The following is a 26,067-nucleotide window of genomic DNA, read 5'->3' on the forward strand; positions in this document are numbered from 1 at the left end:
TCTCACTCGCCGCAATGCGTCAGTAAACGAGCGATTAAGTGAATGATGCAGAGCAACGGCAACACTCGGCGTATAATTAATTTTAAATGAGGACGGCACTACCACGTCCTGTCACATCCGTCTCCCCTCCCCCTTCCCCGCCTGTCCCACCACCCTTCTGCCCCACATGTGACTGCCTTGTTGTCCTGTTTATCCTACATCCTACATCCTTAACTGTCCAATGGTGACGTGTCCGCATGAGCGTGTACTTTGTTTGCCCGACTCTTTTTCTCCCTTTCTAGATTGACAGTTTTATAAATTTGCCATTTGTTTCATTTACAACAATTTCGCATTGCCATATTTATTGTTTAATTACAATTCAAGCTTTAAAATTAATTACGCGCTATTTTCTGAGTGGCCGGCTTGGTCCAGTAACTATATTGGTTAATCATTCTGGGGCAACTAAAAGCAGTAATTAATTTGGCCCAACTTATATATTTCGAATTATTAAAAATTGAATAAAATCAACTTATCAACATATTGAATAAATCCCAAATGTATTTTCTGCAGTAAGTAAACTTTGCTATATTTGTAAAAATAAGTAATTAGTTTTATTTACAATGGGACATTTATTTTGTGTTTACAATAGAAGCTATAAAATTCATATACCTAAATTCAGCAATTAATTTAATGAATTTATGAAATGCATAGGACAACATTTTTCGGTTTAATTTGTGCGTTTTATAAAATTTTCAATATGTATGTTCGTGTATTTTTCCCAACATTTAATTTTAATTAGTTTTGTATTGCATTAAAAAACACATAGCTCAGTTAGTTTTATAAAACTATAATTAACTGTTTTGAATTAATATTCTGGCTATTATTAAACAACATAAAATCAATTGAGCTTCCAGTGCGAAGAACAAATATTTTCAATGCATTTTCCCAGCAGGTTGAACATTATTCATACTCTGCATTTTGGCATCCCCTCGACCTTTTCCAAAATAAAAGTGTGTGTAACGACCAAAAAGCCTTTTTGACTATTTTCGTCAGGATGTAAATATTATTTTTATACTTTGCCATGCATGGCACAGGCACACTCACAGGCACACACCCATGTCAAAAAAGTTTACATTGCGCAAAGAGTGGGGGGCACACAAGCACGCACACTTTGGGGTTGACTGTTTATTCAATCAACAACTGGGGATGGGGTGGGACATGGGCAGGGGGTTGTACTTTTGAGGGCGGGGACTCAATGCCACAATGCAGGAGGACATGACAAACGCAAGATGACAGTTGCCATGTTGAAAAGTGTCACAGCTACATACACTCACTTCCCGGCTATCTGCTCAACTCTCGTGCTGAGTTTTTGCATTTGTTCCCATGGCAGAGTGACTGGAAAGTTTTTCCACTATTTAAATCATGACAGTTTATCTAAGCAAAAAGTATCCCACGCCGACGACCGACGGAAGCCGCAACAGTTGCCACACCTTTTTTGTCAAACACCCAAACATCCAAGAGACAATCTCCACAACCCCCGGCCGCACGGACCACTGGAATTTTCTCGCTGTTTCTGGCATCTTGTCAAGTTCCCGTCAGTTGGCCGCAATTTTCTTGTTTCGTATTTTTTTTACCCAAACTTGTTTCCTTTTCATTTTAAACTAAAACTTTGCCATTTCCATTGCGTGAGACGCGATAATATAACATTTCTTTTCGCTTTCTAACTGCAGCGTTTACTAGGAAGTTATGAACGAAAAGTTTCCAAGATCAACACGAAAAATATGAAAAATAATTAAGTGTATTAAGTTGGGTAAAGAGAAATCAAAAGAAAATGCTAATTTTCTGCAAAAAATTGATTGACTCTCTTAGCGCAGAAAGTCGTAAATTAACGCCCTATGTAAATGACTCCAATACTATGTATATTCGTGAAGAAACTTTCTTTAGCACCTGCGACCCCATTAAGCTGATAGAGGGGTTCCCAAGTGAAAGCCAAAAATGGATGCCCCTAACTTGGCTAATCAAATTAGCGGCTGTTGTGATTTATAGACCGCGCCCTCAAATTACCATCAGAGCGAGCTAACTTTTAATTTATGCAACTTAATTGAAATGCCGTAAAAAATCAGCCAAAACGAAAGCGAAGGAAAACCTGTAACTAAATTTATGCGTCCTTCATCCATTTATTAGGTTAGTTTGTCCAACTATTATTTGTAGGGTAGCAGCAGGTTGTTTAGGCTTAAAAACAAAATTTCGATGTTGGTTTATTTTTAAATTTTTTAAATACAAGTGATACAAGTAAACTGTTGTTTCGAAAATGATTTTGGCTTCTATACACCTTATTTAAATATTGATCCCTAATTGAGGGTATCACATTTGCGACTACAGTCCTGTTAAAGCTTCGACTTTTCCTTTGATGCGTGTTGGAAACTTTCGTGTGGTGCGTCGTGTTAGTGAACTTGGCTTTGAGGAGCGAAATCGATTAGCCAAAATGCCCTTTCGCGACTAGTTGAAGTTTCCCGCTGAATTCATCCGCTTCGTATTTCGAATTAATTAAAAACCTGTCAGGAGCAGCGAGAACGAAAAGCATACCGAAGGCAAAATACGCCAGCATAGGTGCGAGACGAGCAAATTACATATATTAAGTATACGCACTGTGTACAAGATAATTCCAATGCCGGAAATTACCAGGTGAGTCAACAATTCCTCTCATTTTTTCAGGTTTCCTGTTTGAGGGGTTACCACCATTTTCTTCTTATTCTTATTCGTTTTTTTTTTGCTGTGTGTGCTCGCGTATCTGGCAACCTTTTTGAAACGCATAACAATAACGAAAATTTGAAAGAGATAAAAGACTTGAACGTGGGCCGGAAAACGGAAATGATTATTTCAGCTTCTCCGCCATCTCATCTTCCTTTCACAAATGGTCGAAAAGGGGGCGGGGCCCAGGAGGCGTTGGCCATTGTTGTCATAGCGCCATTGTTCCATTACTGAATTTTGTGCCGTTGATGCTGCTGCAATTTCATTTGCCTGGCCTTTTTCTTGGCCGTTATCAGTGACAAACGGCCGGGGTCAGGTCGTAAACAGAGTGGTGGGGAGCATACTTTTTCGATGGCGGACAGGCACACAGTTTACACATTTAAAATTCAAATAAAGTCATTTGCATGCAGACGAAATGAGCGGCTCGGCCATGTGGACACTGTCGCAACATATGCGACACTGTCTGACCTTTGAACTCGACCGCTCGCCCCACTGGCTTTTTGTTTTTGCACATTTGTCATCATTAGTGACCCGACCTGGCTGGTCTATACATTGGGCTTCTAACGAACCAAACGAAAACTTTCCAGCTTACAAATAATATTTTTTATAAATTACTACCAAATTGATCTGCTACTGGCATTAAAACGCAACTGTGGACTAAGCTGTCTGCTCAATGTTTTGACAGGCTTCTCGGGCAATTTCAGAGACCATCACTAATCCAGACAAACTCGGCTTAATTACTTACAAGCAAATTGAAACCATAAATAAATAAAATGCGTTGAAACGAAAACTTCAACGGTTGAGGAAAAAATTGGTGGGCCAAGGAAGGGGAAGTGGAATCAACCTAATACCCATATTGATAACTTAAGCCAGATGATTTACGGCCTGGTCAATCAACAAGAAACAGCGAATACGCCCTTAGTCCTTGGCTAAGACGTATCGATTTGACTTTTGATTGATATTTGTACAGGGCTTACTGGGTATTTGGACAGGTTGTCGGGCTGGGCATAAATCCTTTAAATGAAGTTAGAAAGTTGCCGCTTCGGCTTAACCGTATCAATTTTAATAAATATCCGCATGTTCCGCCATTAATTTCAGTTAATTTGCCATTTTTCATGCTTTGCCACACGACACATTCGGCACGCTACTGCCATTATGCAAGGACCTTTGCATACGGCACCGTTCAGCCCGTACAGCCCGTACATCAATGACACACGGCGAAGAGGCACCGTAAATATCCTCGGAGGCAGCCAATATGTTTACACGCACAGGGAACTTGTGCCCGGGCTTTGGCCAGGAGATTTCCGCTTCCGTCGGCGGCCTGCTCAATGGATCATAAATTTCGCAATGCATCGTAATTCTTTACCAGGTTGAGGCTTTCCAAAGCGACGGATTCAACGGGAGTGGTGAGGGGTTGCTTGACGCAGGGCAGCTACAAGTTGGCCATTTGTTGGCGCTTTGGCTAATAGTTGGCAAAAGTTTTCGCCCATTTCGTGCCGAGATGAAGGACATCACGACTGGTGGAATAAATATTGAAATTGCCAGAAAAGAAAACTTTCAAGGCACTCTCTCAATATGTTACAAAGCAAAACTTTTTCAAGACAGACGGCACTTGCTATTTTTGAAGTTTTATGCGCCCGAGCGGCCAGAGCAACTAATTTTCCCTGCCGGTTAATTATTCAAATGGATAAGTAATCTCCATTCGTTGGTAGTCCTTCAGAGTTATGCGTTTTGGAGTTCTTCGGCCGGGAGTTCGATTCTGAATAGAATTTTAAGCACCTTATGCCGGGCAGTTTACCTTAATCCGCCTTAGCAATTCCCTGGCCATGTTGGCCTCAGTACTCGATGTTCTGTTTTCGGTGCTTAACATCGAAGTGCTCTCCGCTGCAATTGTTTCGCAAATGAATGGAGGCTGAACTTTTTGTGGTTCTTGGCCATTGACCAGCTGCTGCTCTATCGATTTTATTCCCTTTATGTTCGGCTCTTACCTGCCTCGGATTATGGATGGTTATTTGGCCGGAGATGAAACCAAATTGCGGACTGATCCTTTGAATTGGTGGGCAGAATACCTAATTATGAAACCGAGTATTCTTGTTAAATTGAAGAGGTAATCAATTAAATTTCATTGTTCCCCCAAAAGTAATCTGAATGGGCTAATTGTTTAGTTATCTTAACTTATCATTTCCTTTTAATAATACAGTACTGTTAAAGGGAAATAAATTCATTATTTGCTAAAAAATACAGTGATATTTTCAGGAAGTTACTTTTATTAATATAATAAATTAGGTATTTAAATAAAATAACCCCATTGAACAACATATTGCACAAAATTGTATTTTTTAAACGCAAACGCACTTAATCACACTCACCAAGTGCGAATTCAAACTTTTTCGTTTGTCTATTCCAAAAAAAACAAACATTTATGGTGCAAACAACATAGTAAAGGTGGCACAAACAACCCGCGGTGTTTACAAAAAAGCAAAACAAAAGCCCAAAAATAAACGAAATGAGGAATTATGCGCAGGAAAATATTTTGATAGAGGCATTAAAACCAGCTCAGTGCAGCAAGGATAAGCCAATGAAATGTGTAGAGCAAAAAGTGAAATCGAAACGCCTGAGGGCATATAAAATGCACACAACTCGCACTGGCGAGCACACACACACTCGTTTATCATACGAATTATTCAATTGAAGCAAAAGCAACCGCTGCATTTGGCAGCCGAAGGGATTTTTCACGTGGCTCATTTTTTTTTCCCACCGGGCCCTCGATCTTTGGGCGGCTTGCCAAATGTGGAAACCCCGATAATGACGGGGATGATGAACGCCACGCCTGCCACGGCCACATTCGCATCAGCAGTGGCCTCGGCGGTGATTTAACTGCTCACCGACCGAGTGAAATATAAAATCAACTTCGACTTGGCATGGCGAAGAGAAATAATCGGAAACGGGCATGTGGAAATCCATTGACCAATCCACTCTGAAAAAACCGCAGGTGTAATTAATGTTGAATGAAGTAGCACTGAATCCAGTTTGGAATCCACAGTTTGGACTTGAGAGCTGCTCATTGTGGTATAGCAACAGTTTTTAAACATTGTATAATGATGGTTATTGCTAAGTGTCTTTCATGGGTTATTAAAAAAGATTTTTTTTTATTTTTTTAGGCATGTTTTATGTTTTAAAACTCAAATCGGTTGGACTAAGACTAAGTTAAGGACAAAAATAAATATTTTCTTTTAATTGCTTGCTTGATACAGTAAGGCTAATTAATCATTATCATTTTGAAAACATTAACAATTTTATTTTGTGGATTGTGAAATAAACTATTCAAAATAAGTAGTACTCGGTTTAGAAAAGCGGTTATTTGTGGTTTCGAAACCCAAGTTAAGAACTAAAAACTGTAATTGCTTTCTCAAAAGTACTTCTACATTTAATAATTAAATTCTTATCTCTATTGCAACCATTTCAAATTCTTTAAAAATTAAAGTACCCTTATACCCTTTGAAACGTGCCCAACTGACCGCAAGACCAATCAATTTAGCACTCTTCTCTTACGTTTTTTTCACTTGCGGTTTCTAATTAAGTGTCGCAGATACTCGGAAAGTGCAATTTACACACACACACACACAGTCGAGATGGAAGCAGCATCCCCATTGCCAGATGTTGCTAATGAACTTCCGCTGTCAAATGAAACGCTTACCATGCAAATCGCACCATTTTCAATAATTGAAGGCGTCTGCCACCGCATTGTTATTATCATTTTCATTTTGTGCTTCCGCCAGTCGACTGTTTTACTTTTCCTTGGCTCGTTCGTGTATTTTTTTGCCATTCTGTGTTTTTTTTTTGTCGTGTCGGGAAGTTCCGCACATGATTCACATCCGTTTAATGCCATTTTCTTTTCGTTGGCCCCAGAAAGTAGGCAACAGTTTTTTTTTTTAAATTTTTCACTTGCGTTGACGTTCATTTGCTTCTTCTTTCAGTTGGCGACGGCAAATTGCTCGCATTTAAATGCAAAAATTGTCGGCACGTCTAGGTGTTCATGATGTCCCACCTGCCCGAACACCTTTACACCCACCACCCTCACATTTCCTCTTCATGTTGTCCTCTTTTTTCCCCCTGAAAATTTACTGCTGCGCGTGCGTTTTCATTTGCTTTTACTGTCTTCGCTCTATCTTTCATTTTGCTCGGCTTTTTTTTTGGATTTTATTTATTTGCCCAAGATTTATGTCACATGCAGGAAGACAGGCCTGTCGTAATATTTTCGCACGAACACACACGCACACACACACACCTGTGGGTCACATACGCAGCCGAAAGGTGTCCGTGTGTGAGTGTGTGCGTGCGTTATGAATATGTATGTGTTCATAATGTGGGTAGGGGGGCGTGGCGGAATTTTTTACAACTACGGAAATGTTCCACAACTTTGGACTGGCATATGAATTATATTTTAATCATCCAGCCAGTTTTTGTCGGTGTTTTCGCATTTGCATTGTAAAGGTTTTGAACTGGGGGCAAATGACACAGTTCATTAAATTGTAGAAAAATAGGATTGTTAGTTTAAAACTCGATTCTGGTTGGAAAACTACATGTTCAAAATCCTTTTCTTAAAGTTCCTCATGTAAAAGTATATCAAGAAATATTATAGTGACAAAATATATTTAATTTTTAGCCCTTTATAAGTAGAGCAATTTATTTTAGACTGATTTAATAAATTTAAATTAAATTGTAATCACAATCACTAGACCACAAAAATATACTTCTTAAAATCAAATACAATATTTCCTCTCATTTGTATTTAATTTTAAATATTTCCAGTACAACACAAGCAAAATACCTACTCAATTAAAATATTTTTAAACAATTGACCAAATACTACCGAAAATTTCATTTGATACTGACCATATTTTAATTGAAAGCGAAATATCGGATTGTCAAATTAAAATATGGCGGATATCAAAGTACGTTAATGAATTGCAGGTAAGTGGATATCGTTTGGGAACAATGACAAAATGTTATGCCATCAAATTTGGCAAATGAAATGTTCAAATTGGAAAATTTACGCCAAACTGCACTTGCAAATTGTGAATTACCAGTGGTCAGGGCACAATTGGCTGGGTCGGAGTAAAGTGCGCTAAACACGGGATCATTTGGCAGCGGGCCTTGTCACATTTTCACTGCATTTCCCCCCGGCCCGCTTGTGTTTTTGCGCTACGGCCGATTTAATCTGCCGTCGGACCCCTAACAACATGGCCAACAATTAAGCCGTGCCTGCAAATTCAGTGCAAATTTCCTATTTATCGGTACTACTATTGCCAGCCCATTGTTGGCCGGCAAAAAGGCTCGATGCTTATGGCCTTTTTCGAACCGCAGGCGCCCATCGAATGTCCATCGAATTCTACATTGAGTGCCGAAAACGACTCCCGGGTGCCAGCGACTGTTCCCTGACAACCCAAGAGTATGGAACCTATACCCCTCCATTGGACTCAGTGATTAACTGCCCAGGCGCCAGTGCTATTCGATCGGCGTAGATTTTAATTCAAAATACCAAAGTGCTAATTTGTTTCCCGAGTTTCGTAGCAATAACGACTAATTAGTAAGACCGACAAAGTGGCACAAATTTTGCATCACGACTATGTGGGTCATTGGGTCCCAGAAAAATCCTGAGTCTCTTCCATTTCCTGATTGAAATCAAATGGCAAACAGGGGCGAACATAATGAAATGTCAGCAGTAAACTAACAGCAAACTGGCAGAGAGCAACATGTGAGCAGGAAAAGCGCAGTGAAGTAGAAGAAAAGAAACGCAACGAAAAGCGACAAGAAGTGCTGAATGAAACCATGTGTAAAGCTTTTTTTGTCGCTGAGTTTTTTTTGCCTATGAATAGCTCAGCTGTTGTATAAATTTCTCAGAATATAGGTGCAGGGATCTTAATGAATTGAGTATGTTTATGTTCCGAGATTCATAATAACGTATGCCACATCAGAGAAGTTCATTGAATTGTCCCAGCAAAAACGACAAATTTAAACATTTATTAAAGTACAATTTAGCTTCAAATAATAAATCAGTTTTCGAGACATTTTCCAGCCGGATTCAGATAACTATCAATAGCTTAGAAGTAATCGTAACGGAAATTATGGCCTACCAAAATATTCTCCAGAAATATATCAATTAGTTTTATTAAGGAATTCGATATGACAGCACAGGAGCCTTAAATCGTTATACTATGTTCGAAAATAAATTATACACGGCTTATTGGTTCACAACAATAGAAACCGGAAATATGGAGGAAATTCAAAATTTGTATCTAATTGCATGGAATTCTGTTTTTCACTCACTGCTAATGAACATTTTGGCTGCACTCCAATTACAAAATAAACAAAATGTAATTAGCAAATCATGACCATAAAAACCTGTCGTTTATGACATACACGAAAATAAAACTTTGTCGAAAAAGTTTCCAAATAATTTGCATTCTGTGCGATAGGATTTCGGGGTGATATTACAAAACAAAATCTAGCCAGGAGTAGAGTTTCGGGGCATAATTGTCATTAACAACTGAGTGCAGTTGGCAAGTTATTTTCTCGGTTTCATGTATCTTTTAGTAATTGGGTAATGAAAGAGAAATGGAAGCAAAAAACCAATGAAACAAAATAATAAATAATAACAGGTAAATTGAACGTGACCTTTAATATTCAACTTTCACTACGTTTACATTTTAAGCATTGCCAATCATTAGTTCACTTCAGCTAAACCTTAGCCAACTTTTCAACAAGCTGACCTATCTGGCATCTCAAATTGCAGCTCATCGTCGTTGTTGGCCATGGCTCACTGACTTTTAAACCAATATGTAAAGGAAAATACAAATGAAAATAAAGTAACGAAGTTGTAACAAGCAGCACAAACAAGTGAACAATAAAACCACTTAAAAAGCAAGCAGCAGAAAATTTCCCTTAACCCTGAGAGCCACAGACACCCACATATAAAAACTAACACGCAGAACACTAAAAGCAGAAGGACTGGCAGGATCCGGAGGAGTAGTTACAGCAACAAACAGGAGTAGTCAGAGCGTCTGTCTGTCCCATATAAAAAGCAAAATAATTGGCGTGTCAGACATTTTGTTACGCCCAATTTAAGTGTTTCCCCGTTGACCCAGAAAATTTGTATTTTCGCATTCAAGAAGTGCGAACCCGAACCCAATCTTCTTCAAAAAAAATGGTGCAATACAATTAAGAGAATAATTTAATTTAATTTATGGTTTTTTCAGAGTATCCATTTCGGTTTTAAGATCTGCAGTGGAATCCACTGCAAGGTCTGCAAAGGGATCTGAATCAGACTCATCAACAGAATACCCACCGAATTCCTTTTCAGAATCTGTTGAGGAACAATCCGTGGAGGATTCCTTAAAGGAGTCCTCGAGTAAATCTGTTTCGATTTCCTTGTTAGAACCTAGAGTTTGCCCCTTATGCTTATAAAAGTAGGTTAAGGAATCGAATTCTGTATCGGAGCCGAAGTCATTGTCTTTATCAGTACTTAAATCTTCTTTGGTAAAGGCTTTATCTTTGAAAGCATCCCGAATATCAACCGTAATGAGACTCATATCGGTTTCAGATGTCTTAAGATCTTCCTCGGTGTCCAAGTCTTGTTTGGACTTATCACCATTTTTCCGATGAAATGGCAAAGATGGCATAGAATCATAATGGGAGTCCTCTTCTGCTGTCGCACGCTTGAATAGCGAATCTTCGTAGTATTCGACATTCTGCACCCGAGCCATATATGATTTGGGTGATTTTCGAATTTGCCACAAATAATGGAAAAAATAGGCGTATGAAAGTTCGGAGCCATCGTTCGAATCGAGACATTTCGCATAGGGGCACTTGGGATCCCGAATCCAAAGACGATCCCCATTAATATTGTAGTTTGACATAAACAATTGCATATAATTTTCCTGCTGGGTCAGCATGGCATTATAAAGGTACTTGCATATCTGACCCGCAAGTTCTTCCTCAAATTCTTCGAGATTGAATGCCCAATAAAGAAGAAAAGCTGGCGGCATCATATGGAACCGAACTTTGCTCAAGACACGGGCAGCGTAATTCTTTCGATTCTGGTAGTCTGATATTATCCAGATCAGAGCTGAGTAAAATATCTAAAAAAGAAAATGGAAAATTAGATTAAGTCGTGATAAACAAAAGAAAAAACAAGACACAATATGCTAGTAAATAGTTAATATGCATTTTAAAGAAGTTTATTATTTTTTAGAAAGCTGATACTTTTTATTACACTTTTTATACTTTTTATATATTTAAAACTGCCTGCTTAATTAGAACTTAATCTAAGACCAACATCATACCTCTATTTCGGACTGAACTTCCAAGTAATTGGAGCCGAGTAGATCGCACAGGCAGTTTACATTCAGGTGCAGATACTCTTGGGTACCCACCAGGACCAGGAAGGCCCGGCCCATCCTCTTTAACATCATGTCGGCAACAAAGCTATCGCCCTTTTCTAGGGCATTCAAATAACACGTGAGGGCGTTGACTCCAAAGAAACACCTGTGGTCGCCCAGACACTTTAAAATGCTTTCGACCAAAGGAGGGCACATCAGGAATGTGGCGGCCTTCAGAAGATCCAGCAACTGATCACGGGGACAATATACGTTATTGCTGGTCATCCAGGCGTAGGCCATCTCAAAGGACTCATTGGTAATGGCACCCGGCGGCAACTTGACAAGTTCGTTGAACTTGAGGTTATCCCTGAAAAGCTGGCAGTAAATGCGGAGCATCAGGACTTGGCACTTGTAGACTTTATCGTTGAGTATCACATGGGCATGGGGACCAATGTTTTTCTCAAGAGCGAGCTCCAGTTTTTGACTGAGCTTGACCTTTTTATCCTGCACCAAGTGATTGAATCGGAGATGTACCATAAACTCCTTGAACGCATCAAACTGGTAAATAGAATTAAATGGCGTGTGTTCCTCCTCACTTTCCTCTTGAGGTATTGGGTCAAGTGGCTTAAAGAAATCCATTATATAAATATACAAAATTTGTTGTACAAAATTTAAAACACAATCTTAAAATACTTATTCAGGAATTATTGACAATACTCCAAAGGCTAACGCAGGTCACATATCGGAAAAACTTTAGTTGACTTGGTGGAAAAACATCATGTTAATACTTAAATTAATATTTGTATTATTGAAACTGTTTTATAGCACAATAATGACAACACAAATTTAAATTGAATTGATTAAGAGGCCACCCATTTTCGCAAATGTTTTTATGAAATTTGTAAATAATGTTATTGGCAAGCCATTAATATTGATAGGCGAGACTAAAGAATTCTTACAAATTAATCAAGTGCATTCAGTTGGCATATTGACAATGTCCTGACATTGATTTTTCCTCACTAAATGCTGCCGTGCGGTTGCTGGTCAATCGAATTAAAATTCATTAATTTGCCATATTAAAATTGCATTAATTAAATACCAAAACGGCTGATTGGTGGGTTGGTGCACTTAAATGATAATAATCATTCGATGTGGAGTAATAAATGCAAGTCAGCCGAACAACAAAGCCGTAATGCATTCTTGCGTGCTTAATTTAATCAGTAATTCAGTCGATCTTGTATCGAAATAAAAAACTTGCATACAAAGCTGAAAATACTAGTTATTTATTTTTATAACCAGGGTACACAGAGAAATCTTTATGGCCCGAATGGTGTTTATCAAATTTTGAAGAACTGAACTATTTCGCTAAACCTCATTTAACCTCGTTGAAAAAACAAACTAGCAGCCAGCTAAGAGCCGCTTTGCATGTCTCCGCAACATTTAGCAGACCCCGGCATATAATTACACACACACACATACGAAAGCACAATATGTCGTTGCAACTCTGCGCACTTCCGCTTAAAACCTTTTACTTCCGGCTGGCAGGACTCGAAAAAAGTACACAACTAGTCCGAAATAGCCAAACTTTATCCGCACATTGCATGTGCCACGCAAATGCAAATTTTATACACATACCCACTTGCATTCCTTTTTGTGAGGCTCTTCTCGATTTAAATTTTATAATATTAAATGCTGTGAGAGTGTGCCCTACAGATACCAAAACCGACTGCCACGGTTGCGGATCGTGGCATCGGGGCATTATCGCCATGTAAGTTATGGCGTCAAAAAGCAATCAATTTTTAATTTTGCGTTTAATTAAAAATGCAGCCGGGGCGCAATTAAAATTATCCCCTGCATTAAACATACGGCGTAGTCGACAGCAACGACGAAGGTTCGATTTGGGCGGCGTCCAACTCGAAAGTTAGTCGGCGCTTAAATGACAGTAACCAAAATCTGGTTTTGTTGCAATCAATCATGGCCGCGTCGGTGGGACTGTGGGTCTGTGCGTCGATGTCGATGTGCCTTTGCTGCTCGCTCAGCATCATCGGTAATTGGAAATAGGTGGCATCGTCATCGTGATTGCGCGGTCGTTCTGTTCGCAGTGACATAGACACGACCTGACACTCACTCCTGATACAGCACTATTTACGTTGCGGTCAAAATTATAGGAATATCACTTGTAAATGTTTAAACAACAAAAATTAGACAACTAAGTAAAACGTGCAGTTGGCAATTCTTTATTTAGTTCGTGTACCCCGTTAAGTGGTTGAATTCTCTTCGATTCAAGTTTTTTTTAATGCTTCTTTATTTTTAACGACGCTACAAATACAAACTAAATAAAAGGTAAGTCGAAAATTGTATATATATTACATATATGAGTAGTTCTTGAGAAAATTAAATATTCTGATTAATTAAGGCATTTTTATTCATGCCGATTTCTTATTTAAGGTTTTGTCTTTTGAGAAAAGGTCTGAGTGTCAAACATCTCAAATGCAAATTCAAAGTCTCAACTGAGAAATGAGAATATGTGTAAATAAAACTTTAATCATATGATTCTGTAAAATTGTGCGATAATTTACCCAATTTAAAACATTAAATAAAAAGTAGTAACTATTTTTTTAACCAGAGCTGTATATTTATTACTCACACACATGCAAATGTTGCAACTGCGTTGCGGTTGCGGCCCCAAAAGTTCGCTGCGGACATCGAACGTTCGTTTCAATGGCTTTATTAGCATGCCAATGTGGCGTATGAGTGATATTTCAATAATGAGCATTCAATAAATTGACAATAATTATCGCCGGACATCGTATGACCAATTTGTGTCGCTTCCGAACAAACGACAATTGCCGTATGGTATATTGGATAAACAGTAGGCATCGGTTATATTCAAATGCTTATTGTCCAGGATAATTATTGTATTTTCAAAGCGAAGGTACACACAAAAGCCACTCCAATTAAATGCACAACAGGAAATTTAATAATAACCAAACCATTTATATCATGTCAAAAGAAAATCAAATGAATTTTGCACTGCTTACAATTGACATAAAAATTGGTCTTAATGGGTATCTGCTGTATTAGCTTGTAAAAGTGACGAATTTTCAAAACCTGATTACCCTGTCAAGATAGATTGACATACATTATTCAATTGAAAGATTTTAGCCCACCGATGACAGCCTTTTGTATTTGCGTTTAGCCAGCAGATCAAAGGTTTTGACCTAGCTTTTTCCAAATCACTTTCCATTAATTTGGTCGACAGGCAGTGAAAAATTTGATTATCCAAAGCGGTGGGCACGTCTGCTGGCTGGAAATTACACGGACATGAAATTTAATCATTCTAATTTGTGGAATTTATGAAGTTTATTGCTCAAGCTTAATAGACACAAATGCTAACAGATTTTTTCGGGGGCAACTGGTGGCGGTGTTTCAAGTTAGCGCATCGGATATTTTGTGAAGTAAAACAGATTTGTTAATACCCTTTAAACAAAATTGACCAATAATGTATTTAAATAAAATTAACCAACATAACAATTACAATTTTGTGTTGAATTTCTGAGTCCATGGCTATTATATGAAAATGTTCTTAAATTTTGAAGCCAGACGGAAAGCGATGAACAGAGGGTCTTTTTTATTCGCCTTTTTTATATGTTTGTTTTTTTTCGGAAAAACCTACCAACATTATTTCCTCTTCGTCGCATTTTTTGACGTTTTCCGCAGTGGCGGTTTTTCCTTTTAGCTTTGCTTTAGCTTTTGTTTTCCAGCATCGCGTTATGAAGCACATGGAGCTTAGGCTTGGCCTCGGCTACGTGCGGAAATGTGTCTAAATTGTGTGTAAAAATTTCGCCATCCCGTTGTTATTACATTTTTGTCCCCTCTTTGCCACAAGTTGGGGTGACACCATATGGCCCCAACAGATAAGGCTAAGTAATTGATGGACAACGGACTAGCTTTTGTAAATGAACCACTGTGGAGGAGCATTAGAACATTGATAATTCAAGAGGTTCTTTAAAAATTTAAAAGAAACTTATATAGTATTTAGCTCTTTAGTTTCTAAAATAAAGCATTAAAGATTCCCATTTTAAAATTGAGCAAAGCATTTGCCCGAAATGGCCATAACACAAGATTGCTACAATCTAGTCTATAACTTTTAAACGGTTCCAAACCAAAGCCAATTATGTCCTACCGTTTCTGTGGACCACAATATCGCTACCCTCTACCCACCAATTTTACATAACATTTTCAATTACCATTTCGGGTGACTCAACCAAGACCACATCTCCGTTTCCTCGACCCTTGTAGGAGTGGGACAAGTCTAACTACGAAATTGAGACATGTTGTTTGAGTACATTTTGTGGTTTTGACTCTGGCAGCAGGGCAGCAGGGCTGTGGGAATTTTCGTGTTTTGTGTATGCAATTTTAAATGCACATCGCAGCTCAGCTCGGTTTGGCTCAGTTTGGTTTGTTTTGGTTCACCCAACCAATTCCCAAGACCCATGTTGCTGTAACGAGCCGCCTTTGTTTGCTAAAAACTTATCAAGGCTATGGTCAGGACTTGGGAAGCGAGGAGCGGGGAATAGAGAATGGGTCTAGAGCCCTGGGTAAACAAGTAGCAAATGCCTGCAATGATGATCCTGCAGCCGTATCCTGCCACCCCTCCTGGCCTAGTCAATTTTTATACAGACTGTCGATTTTGTGAGAGGGCAAGATGGGGGAGATCCTCGGGCCAAATTTCTTCGTTCCTTTGGCTATTGTCCTGGCCACTGGGACGTGTGTACTTTAAAGGTCTTGGCAGTCACTTCCACATGATTGGGCAATTCACAATCTTTTTCATGGCCAACCCGGCTGTTGTCTAAGCTGATGACTCAATTAACTGCCAAACGTGCTTTTGTGAGTTGTCAGCTGGAAAGGCTTTGCACAACTAACAGCCCGATTGCAATTAGCCCATATAATCGCTGCTACGAGAATTAATACTGATAGTCTAAGGGTCTAACAAATATGTAAAATAACCAATAATGCTTACCTGTTTAACTATATTGTATTTAATTAAGAGTATCTAAATTTTTCTTTCAACATATTATTTAATCAAAAATCATAATAGTCTGTTTAAAATTCATAAAGTCTTTCAAATTATTTTGTCAGACCTATCAAGCAATTAATTATATTTATTTTATATTATGGAATATTACTGATGGAAATAATTGAATGAAATACAGATTTTTCCGCCAGCCGTTTAAATATTAAATCTTTAATCGAGGGAAGAACGGGCAGGAAATGGAACGTGCAAAATCCATGGCCAGCAAAAAGCTGTCATCGAAAGCAGAACAATAAATATGCGCTGCTCGTGATTAATGATTTGCACGCACAAACGAACTAACCGAAAAAACAAAACAGCAAAATGCTTGGCCAACTTGAGAGCCAAAAAAGAGGCGAAAGCAACAACTCCTGGGCGGAATTTCAGTTTGTTTGGCTTTGCGGGCAGCGTAGCGTGTATTAAGGGAATTAAAATGTTATTATATAAAACAAGGACAAGGGTCCCAGTCCCAGTCCCACGCCCACTCCCATTCCCATCAAGATGAAGGAGGAGCAGGAGGTGGGCAGGAGACGATGGCAACGCCGTTGCCACTGATCCCGGATAACGACGTGATAATAACACCCATCTCAGGCACTCAGACCCAGCATATGACGGACGATGGCCGGGTGAAGGGACATGGACAGCCAGGTGACTTGTACATAATTCCACCAATTCCAGCAAAGAACTTAATTTTACGCTCCTGTATTTCCGAAATGAAAAGTTGGATGCTCCTTCCCAATCTGCGCCCCCGAACAACCTTTGTCTGGCTTTAATAAGTTTGCTTAGTGCCAGCCACAAAAGCACTGAAGCGGGCACTCAGTTGGCTTCCTTTCAAATATCCCTCTACATATTCGTATACCCCGAGGTTTTTGTCTTTCATGCTGTCTTAAATTGCGTTTTTCAGGGGTTTACTTTGTTATGCATTGTTGTGCAGCAAGTGAGTGAGCAAATTTCTGGGTCAACTCGTTGGGGTTTCTCAAAAATTTAATTAGCTTTAGGCATTAAATAAATGTTTGCCAGTTTGATAGTATGTTTAATTTAAATTTTTTGCAAAATTTTAGTATATCATTCGAAAGTAGGTATCGTTTATCGTTTTATCGTAAAAATATTTAACACATACCTCATGATAACCAAAGTACCACAAAAAAGATATACTTTTCTTACTTGGGTTATATATGTTCATTTTAATACAAATAGTTGATTAGTAAGTGCATTTTCTACAATTAAATTTCTAGAACATTTTGTGGATAAATATGATATTGATAAGTATAGTTTTAGAGCTAAGCTCTAGTAGATTGCATATTTTCCATTTATTTTAAGGAGCGCACGCAGGTAAATATTTGATGAGATAACTTCAACGTCTATTAGAAGAAATAAAAGTTAAAGATGTAAGTTAATTAAGTGATACAAGCAAATTTCTAGAACATTGTGTGGTTAAATATGATATTGATAAGTATAGTTTTAGAGCTAAGCTCTAGTAGATTGCATATTTTCCATTTATTTTAAGGAGCGCACGCAGGTAAATATTTGATAAGATAGCTTCAACGTCTATTAGAAGAAACAAAAGTTAAATATGTAAATTAATTAAGTGCTACAAGCAAATTTCTAAAACATTTTGTGGTTAAATATGATATTGATAAGTATAGTTTTAGAGCTAAGCTCTAGTAGATTGCATATTTTCCATTTATTTTAAGGAGCGCACGCAGGTAAATATTTGATAAGATAACTTCAACGTCTATTAGAAGAAACAAAAGTTAAAAATGTAAATTAATTAAATTTTAAAAAACTTACAGCCATATAGGTAGTAATGGATACAGGTGCCAGCTTGTAGGTTCTCCACATATAAGGCTTCGTAGCACGTATCATTAAAATGAGAATCATTTTCCGATAAGCCAGATCGCCCTCATACCAATTGTTATAGAAAGCAGCTGGCATTACTTTGTCACTCTAAAAGAAAACGAAAATGTATTTAAAGTGTAAAATGAATAAAGAAAAGCTAAGAAGATTTAATAAATTAATACACTCTTTAAGGCTAACCTTAACACTTTCTTACCGCCAAAGCTACCTGAGTACCATTCTGGGATAAGGAAAAGGTGTATATCATGAATAACATAAGACCGACCGTATATTTAAAAGCAGACATCATATCGAGCGATTTTAAAGTATAGGCCAAAGAGCATACCGCAAAAGTCGAATTAAGCAAACGAGATGGCTTTGCATAAATATGAAACACAGAATCCAAAAATTGAACTTTCAATTTTCCATGGATACCAGGTCTTGCTTGGCAGTCAACAGAATTTTGTAGGTTATGATTATAAGAGGCACTCCGTAATATTCCCAGCATAAAGCTTTCGGATCGATTTGGTAGCCGTAGACAAACAGCGAAATATTATATAATATTATATAAAAAAATTATTTTTTCCATCCTCGTTTCCTTAATTCTCGGTGACTCTCTGCCATTCCATTCAACTCTTGGCAACATATCCCATCGACAAGCTATGTATGCCTGTATGGTGCATAAAGTCCTGGAACTGCATCGTTTTAAAGGCCACTTCTTACTAGTTTTTTTCGAGAAAATCATTCTGCAAAAATTAGGCAATCAACCTAACCTGAGAACATGTAACTGGGTTAATTAGATTATTATGTCAATTATAAATTTCTGTGAGTTCCCACGCACTGAATCGTGTGCTTGAGGTCCCTTCTTAAATTTTAAGGAGGTAAAAATGTATATTTTTTATTAGAAAATCACTTAAGGTTGATATAAGTGTGCAAAAAATGTACTGAACTTATGAGTGAAACAATAAGGCAGATAATTAAAGATATAATTTGTGTATACAAGTTTTTTTAGATTTACTTTTTATTTGACAAAATAAATTAAATCATATTTATCAAGGTAATGAAAACAAAACAATCATTTAAGGTAATTTATTTATTTCTAAATAAATAGTTTTGGTTAAGAAATAAAAGAAATTTTAAAAGATAATTTTGTCCTCCCTATTAAAAACTTACCGCAATACTGATGTGCGTACCATTGCGACAAATGGAAAAATTGTATACCAAGAAGACGAAAAGTCCTAGCATATGTTTTAGGGCCGGGCCTAAGTCCCCCATGATCACGGAAATGCCCTGAAAACACATGGACAGGATCGATACCGTGAAGCTCACACAGAACGTAAAGTTTAGCGAGTGATTCACTCTGTCCGCCAAATTGAACAATTTAATGTGGTATGCTAAGAGATGTTTCAACTGCTCCTTGGCTGCTGGGTGACGGGCATCGATGGCTTCCAGCTGCCTGGCCAATCCATCAAATTGAATTTCCAGCTGGATGCCGAAGAAGGATATCAAAAACTGGGTAAAAATGATGATACCCAAGTCGATCTGGCACGAAAAGGCTTGACACACAACGGCAGCAAAAAATCCAGAAAAACTTCCATGAACCTTCCAGGGATACCAGGCACTGCTCTGAATTCGATAACTTAACTGCTTATTGTCTGTCAATAGTTCCACAACCATGAGAATAATTGGCAGTAAATTGTAGTAGCAAATACTTGGGGCATAAAATCTGACGGATTTTTTTATAAGTCGCGTATGCGCCTCGTAGTAGTGCTGAATACGATATGACCTCTTTTTGGCTTGTTGAAACAGCGCCTCAAACTCTTCCATCAATTTCTCAATCTCTGGCTTACACCTCATTATCTTCCATAAGTTTAAAGTGCCCATGGTGGTAAAACCAAGCATGGCACCAATATCTGTCAGCTCCGAAACATATTCAAACGGGTCCATTGCACTTCCATCAACAAAACGCGCGCACATGATCAATCCAATATTGTGATATACTAAGTTAAGGGCACCAAACCAGAAGAAAAAGCGTTGGGCTAGAGTGCGATTGACTCTGCATCTTCTTCCGCTCCACTCGATTCTGGGCAGTTGGGCCACCCAACAGACTAGGTCTGGATATCTCATAAAGTCCTCCAACTGCATTTGGTACTTATTTGCTACTAATCTAGGCAAGCTGTATTCTCTGGCGAAAAAAGGTATTTGATTGCATAATCCACGGTGAGAACGAGCAACTGCTTCAGCTCTTTGAAATGCATATTGGAAATTACTTAATTAGGGTAGTTTGGTAACAAATCGTTTAAATATTGAAATGGCAATTAGGCCTAGGACCTTGAAGTTCCACTACTTGAACTTTCTACCTCCGAATTTTAAGTTAATGTATTAAACAGGGAAACAGATAGTTTCTCTATGCCTAATGGCTAATAAATTGTGATTTTTTTTTACACTTTTAGCTTAAGTATTTGAACTATTTAAAATATATAGAATATTTCTCTTTCTGGCATAATTATCTCTCCCTGTCGGACATCCATTCCATTGAAAACGCAGAGCCATGGCGAAAATAAGGAACAGGTCAGAGTACTTCATATAGTCGTGCAACTGCATCCTGTTCTGACTCAAAAATGCCATGATATATGTGAATTTTTATACTGTGGGGATAGCAAGCCCTAAATGAGTAATTTTTAATCAGCTTTTCAAAAGGTCTTGAGAAAAGACAGCTGCTTTTGGTTTACTACACACGACCTTTTTTCCTTAAATCAGTTACAAAATCATCTAGCTTTAAATTTTTAGTTTCTATAGCTGAAGATTCTTCGCTATCTTTTCTTTCATCCAAAACATAATAAAGAAATTACCAAAAATCTCACTTACCGCTAGAGTAACCTCAGTGCCCATGTAGCAAATGAAGAAGTGATAGAGGACGAATGCCACAAGGCCACTGACATATTTGAGGGCAGATACCAGGTCGAGCAGTAGAACAGCCACACTTGTCATACAAATGGCAGCAGTTGAGAAAATTAGGCTACTCAGGAAACTGGAGTTCAAGATCCGATTGAATTGCTCCCCGATCTCGATGATATGACAGTGATAGGCGACCAACATCCTCAATTTCTGATTTGAGTCTGGATTCCTGGAGTCGAGGGTCAGTAGCTGGCTTGCTAGGGCGTCACAATGCAGCTTATGTTGAAAAGTAAATATGCAGACTAAGCATAGAGTGTGCATGCCAAAGCCAATGCCCACATACGCAGCCAGTCCTTGGACAAGAATAGCTACCCCGAATCCAGGGGCTGAACCCTGAACCCTCCAGGGAACCCACATGTTGGTTTGCATTCTGTAGGTCATGTCCATATCCATCAGATTCTCCCAAAAGAGCAACAAAAGTGGCGCGCCATTGTAATACACATAGAAGATCATGTAAAATGTATAGATTATCTTCATTATTAAAATAGCCATTTTCTGGTAGTGCTGGCACCGATAATGTTCATCTCCTGGTCTAGGATTCAGCGCCTGGAGCTCCGCGAACACCGCTTCAATATTGGATCGGTTGCTGGTGTGTGTCCATATATTGCAAATTGCCACAATAATAAGCATAAGTGAGCCACAAGTTTCCGAAAGTTGTGTAACGAACTGGACCGTTTCCGTTTCTGTGCGACCAAACAGGTACCAATACGTAATAATTGCAATGATCTGGTAGATCAAAAAAAATGTTCCAAGTAAAAATAAACTTTTTTCAAGTTTTGTTTGTAGTTCTTTATCTCGTGGCCCTCCAATCCATTGATAGCGTGGAACACACCCAAAGCGAGTGGCCCGATCTATATACTTCATATAGTCTATCAACTGCATTCCGTTCTAAACTGCGAGTAAACTGATATTGCTTTGGAATATATAACGGCTTTTATACGTCGGTCTGCAGGTCTTATTAAGTAATTTCTAAGTTCTCTGAGAACAGACAACTGTTTGACTTACCAGCTATTATAGGGTTATGTCACCAATATCATTGGTATGTGTAGTACTTACAGCGAAAGTGACCTCTGTGCCCATGTAGCAGATGACGAAGTGGTAGAGGACAAATGCAGTCAGACCACTCACATACTTGATGGCGGAGGCCGCGTCGAGTAGCGAAATAGCCACGCTCAACATACAAATGGCAATTGTAGAACCAACCAGACTGGTCCCAAACACGAAGTTCAAGATGTGATTGAATTGGTCCCCGATGTGAAGGATGCGCGAGTGATAGGCAATCAGATCCCTCAACTGTTGATTTGCATTGGGCTGGCGAGAGTCCAGGTGAAGTAACTTACTCTCCAAGCCGTCATAGTGCAGTTTTAGTTGAAATGTAAATATGACGATAAGATTCTGAGTGGCTATGCTAAAGCCCACGCCCACAAACGAACCCAGGATTAAGCACAGTACAGCCCCTCCGAATCCAAGTGCTGAGCCATGGACTTTCCAGGGAAACCAAGTGTTGGTCTGCGTCTTGAAACTCAGTTCCTGTCCCTCCTGCAGGTTCTCCCAGAGCAGCAACAAAACTGGGGCACTATTGTAGTATGCGTAGAAGACCATGTAGAACATGAACTCAATCTTCATTATAGCCATAGCCAAGTCGTAGTAGAGCTGGCAGCGATAGTGCTCGTCGCTTTGGCTGGGATATATCTCCTCGAGCTCCTCAAACATATTTTCGATCAGATTCCGGGGCTTTATGAGGGCATATATATTGCCAAATCCCACTGTGGTTAGCATTAGAGATCCGCACATTTCCGAAATTTCGGTGACGAACGTACTTGTATCCTCTGCCAACCGTCCGTTTCGATACCAATAGATAATCACTCCGAAAATCTGGTACATTGCACAAATGACCGCAAGTACGAACAGGGCCTTTTGTTCCAACCTGTATGGTTTTCTATCCGTGGGACGTCCTGACCATTGGTATCGTGGTATAAGCCCCATCCAGCAACCTCGGTCTATATACTTCATATAATCGTGCAACTGCATCCTGTTTTAGACTGTGACTGACTGACAAGCTGCTCGAATTTTGGTGGACTTTTAATGGACCCTTGGTTTGGGACCTAATTGAGCAATATTAAATGAATTCTTGGGAAAAGACAACTGGTGAAATAGCAAAAAAAAATTTATGTAATTTTAATGAAAATCCGCACACATTTGGGTATATTATTAAGGAACCACACTACAGTTAAAGCAAAACTACATTTCACAGTTTTGAGTATTTGAAATAAATTTTTTACCAATAAAATTTAAAATTAACTAAAAGAGAATTAATACACGAATATCACTTAAAACGAAACATATGTTTAAATATGTTACGTACATTCACAATTGGTTCAACAAATGTCAAAGAAATCCGCAGAATAAATAAGCCAATCATAAATTAAGCAAGGCAATTTTTAACACTGAGATATTTGCTTAGCTCGTTTTCGTCTCACATTTAGCTCCCACATCATTTGTTTATTTATTTATTTTATATTCGTACCAATGATGATGCCTTTGAGCTGGTTAGCACGCTTTTATGCGCTCGTCTATCGCTGCTGATATCAGCAGACAAGCAGACAAGTGCTGCTCGTTCTGCACTCCATTTCCGGCGGAAGTCCACCCAAGGAGACATTTTTATGTACCGCCATATATGCTGGGCCTGTTTGAGCATGTGTATTGTACTTATTGTGCTTGGCGCTTGTTTACTTCTTTGTTTATGGGCATCCTCATGGACCCCGCTCTTTTACGAGACCTCCCTATTGCCAGTTTTTATTGTTGCCTTTATTCTGCGGTCTACTTGGTTGCGCCTCATATGCTCCATGTTCCATGCTACATACTCCTAGCCCCCAGGATATATGCTGGCGAGGAGCTTTTTTGTTTGCTATTGATTTATGGTTTGGTGATTTCGCTCCTTGTACGGGATTTTCCGTTTACTGTCGACGTCTCATCAGCGTTTTGTTGCGGTAATTAAACTCTGATTGGTTTTCAATTGTTTTTATTGATTGGCAATGGCGTTGCTTTTTAATCGAGCTTCTGTTGATTCGCAATTAGCCACCGAATTCCCCAAGCGGACTGACTTAAATTCAGTTTGCAAAATTTCCTTTGAAAGTGGAATTTATGAAGACAAACAAAAGCGGAAAACTTGGCAGGAGTCGCCGCGGCCAATTGCCAAAGGACTCAAATCGAGCGGCAGCTGCGCGTAATGGACAATTTGAATTATCCGTCCGTTGCCGTTCGCAGTTCGCCGGTGGCGAAGGAGTGTGAGTAATAGTTTTGGCAGCCAGCGCCTTTTGGCCAGGAGTTTATGGAGATCCACGAGCCAAGGGCCACTACATCGAGTCCGGCTCTTGGCAGAAGCCGCTCCAATTCATCTCCTTCGTCCTGCACATCGTCCTGACAAGTGCAAAAGTAAAGCAAAGTTATGGGCCAACCATAACCAACTCAGACAACTCTCAGCTGTTGGACCTATCGATCCAACCGGCCGGCCTTTTAAACTAATTAAGCCCCGTTGGGGGGATCAACACATGCTACTAATTTGCGAAATTAACGTGTTTGTTTTGACCGCTCTCGAAATAAATTACCAAAAATAAAATAAAAATAAAATTACGGCTGGCCAAAGGTAAAGGGAAACGGCCATAAATTCGCATCGAAAGCGAATTTCAAGCTGCAACTTTAGGTTGCCTTGTTTACGCCCCCACAAAGAAGGTTTCCCGAACCCTTGGCCAGAAATTACAGCCAACTGGGAAATTTATGTGCAGTTCCATGGAAATTAAACGCCCCGGGCGAGCTTTAGCCCAGCTGCTCGGACTTCCGGTTCTCCGAGGCTTCCGGTTCTCCTATTTTGACAAGGATCTATGAAAATAGTGTGAAAAATTATTGTTTCACTCACCCCGCTCGCTTGGCATTCTAAACTCCTAAATTAAGATAAATGAACACATTTAGCCGGAGGAATTTATTTGTTTTGATAAGCGTGAAGCGAGTCTGGTCAGATTCGTATTCTGGTTTCGTATTTGTCCAAAAGGGGAAGTGATTTATATGAACATTTCGAGAAGAGCAGATGCTAAAGAAGTGGAAGAACTTAAACTAAAATACTTTCTTTAATTAGAATTTTCGCAAAGGCTTTTCACTTTTTGGCATCCCACGGCACAACATATTTTTATAGATTACTGCTTTTAATAAAAGTGAAACTAAAAGACAGCCGAAGCTGACCAATAAAAAACTAAGTTCTAGTATGATGATTTTTCTACTTGGCAACTTTTTTAATATGCCCCGAAAAATCAACAGCGGTCCAAATGACTTTCGCTAATAAATAAAGTTTTACGATGCTCAGGTAAACACTCGGCATGACCCACAAAAAGTTTGTGTCCGAATAAACAGAAAGCAGCAGCGTAGCCAAATCAGAAATAAGAAAAGAGCTCCGAAACTTGCTGAAAGTATTTCGACCGAAAATGGTTTACCGATGTAGCTTCGAATTTTCCTGCAATTAGTTAACCCATAAACGGAAAGTGTTGCATATGAAATATATGACCACAAAATGCCAACAAATTGCCCGGAGGCCAGAAAAAGAATATTTATGAGGTCGTAGAGAAAATCGTAATAAGCAAAAAGAGTACGGTGTAACTATGGAAAGAATATTGCATAAAAATTAAGGAAAGCAGAATATTATATATTTTATACATGAGAATGGTGAGTTCGAGCCTTTCAATGCCATATAATTCCCCAACGTAATGACTTGGAAAGCCACTTAACTGGACACCTTTTTTGGAGCCCAGTTTTGTTATTTGGAAATACATTTTCTGGTTTCTGTTCGTAGGTGGCCCACTGGCCAACATGTTGTCTGAACTGCCTTGGCTTAATTTATCTTGTTGTCAGGTTGTCTTGGTGGCAGCAACAAATGCAGCCGCAATAGAGGAATTACTCACACACACGCTCCAACTAAAACTTGGCCAGGTAAACTCCTGGTGAAAGTGAAACTGGGTCGCAAGAAAGTTTGGCGCCACCCACTTTCCATTCCTTGTTTTTTGGAAAGCGAAAGAGGGAGGGGACAACAAGATAAAATGG

General features: G+C 38.9%; 2 protein-coding genes across 2 annotated transcripts; both read right to left on the reverse strand.

Annotated features, from left to right (window-relative positions):
• Positions 1–9,974: 9,974 nt before the first annotated feature.
• LOC108146588 lies at positions 9,975–11,824 on the reverse strand. The gene is made up of 2 exons (XM_017272609.2): positions 11,076–11,824; positions 9,975–10,871 (listed from the first exon to the last, which is right to left on the reverse strand). The coding sequence occupies exons 1-2, from the start codon at positions 11,748–11,750 to the stop codon at positions 9,975–9,977; spliced, it is 1,572 nt and encodes a 523-aa protein (XP_017128098.1). The 5' UTR covers positions 11,751–11,824.
• Positions 11,825–17,869: 6,045 nt separating this feature from the next.
• Positions 17,870–23,010, reverse strand: LOC108146649 (putative odorant receptor 69a). Its single transcript, XM_017272694.1, has 4 exons — positions 22,036–23,010; positions 19,195–20,172; positions 17,977–18,132; positions 17,870–17,920 (listed from the first exon to the last, which is right to left on the reverse strand). Exons 1-4 carry the CDS (start codon positions 23,008–23,010, stop codon positions 17,870–17,872), a joined length of 2,160 nt encoding a protein of 719 aa, XP_017128183.1.
• Positions 23,011–26,067: the final 3,057 nt, after the last annotated feature.

This window comes from Drosophila elegans, unplaced genomic scaffold (assembly GCF_018152505.1).
Source record: "Drosophila elegans isolate 14027-0461.03 unplaced genomic scaffold, ASM1815250v1 contig_208, whole genome shotgun sequence".
NCBI lineage: Eukaryota > Metazoa > Arthropoda > Insecta > Diptera > Drosophilidae > Drosophila > Drosophila elegans.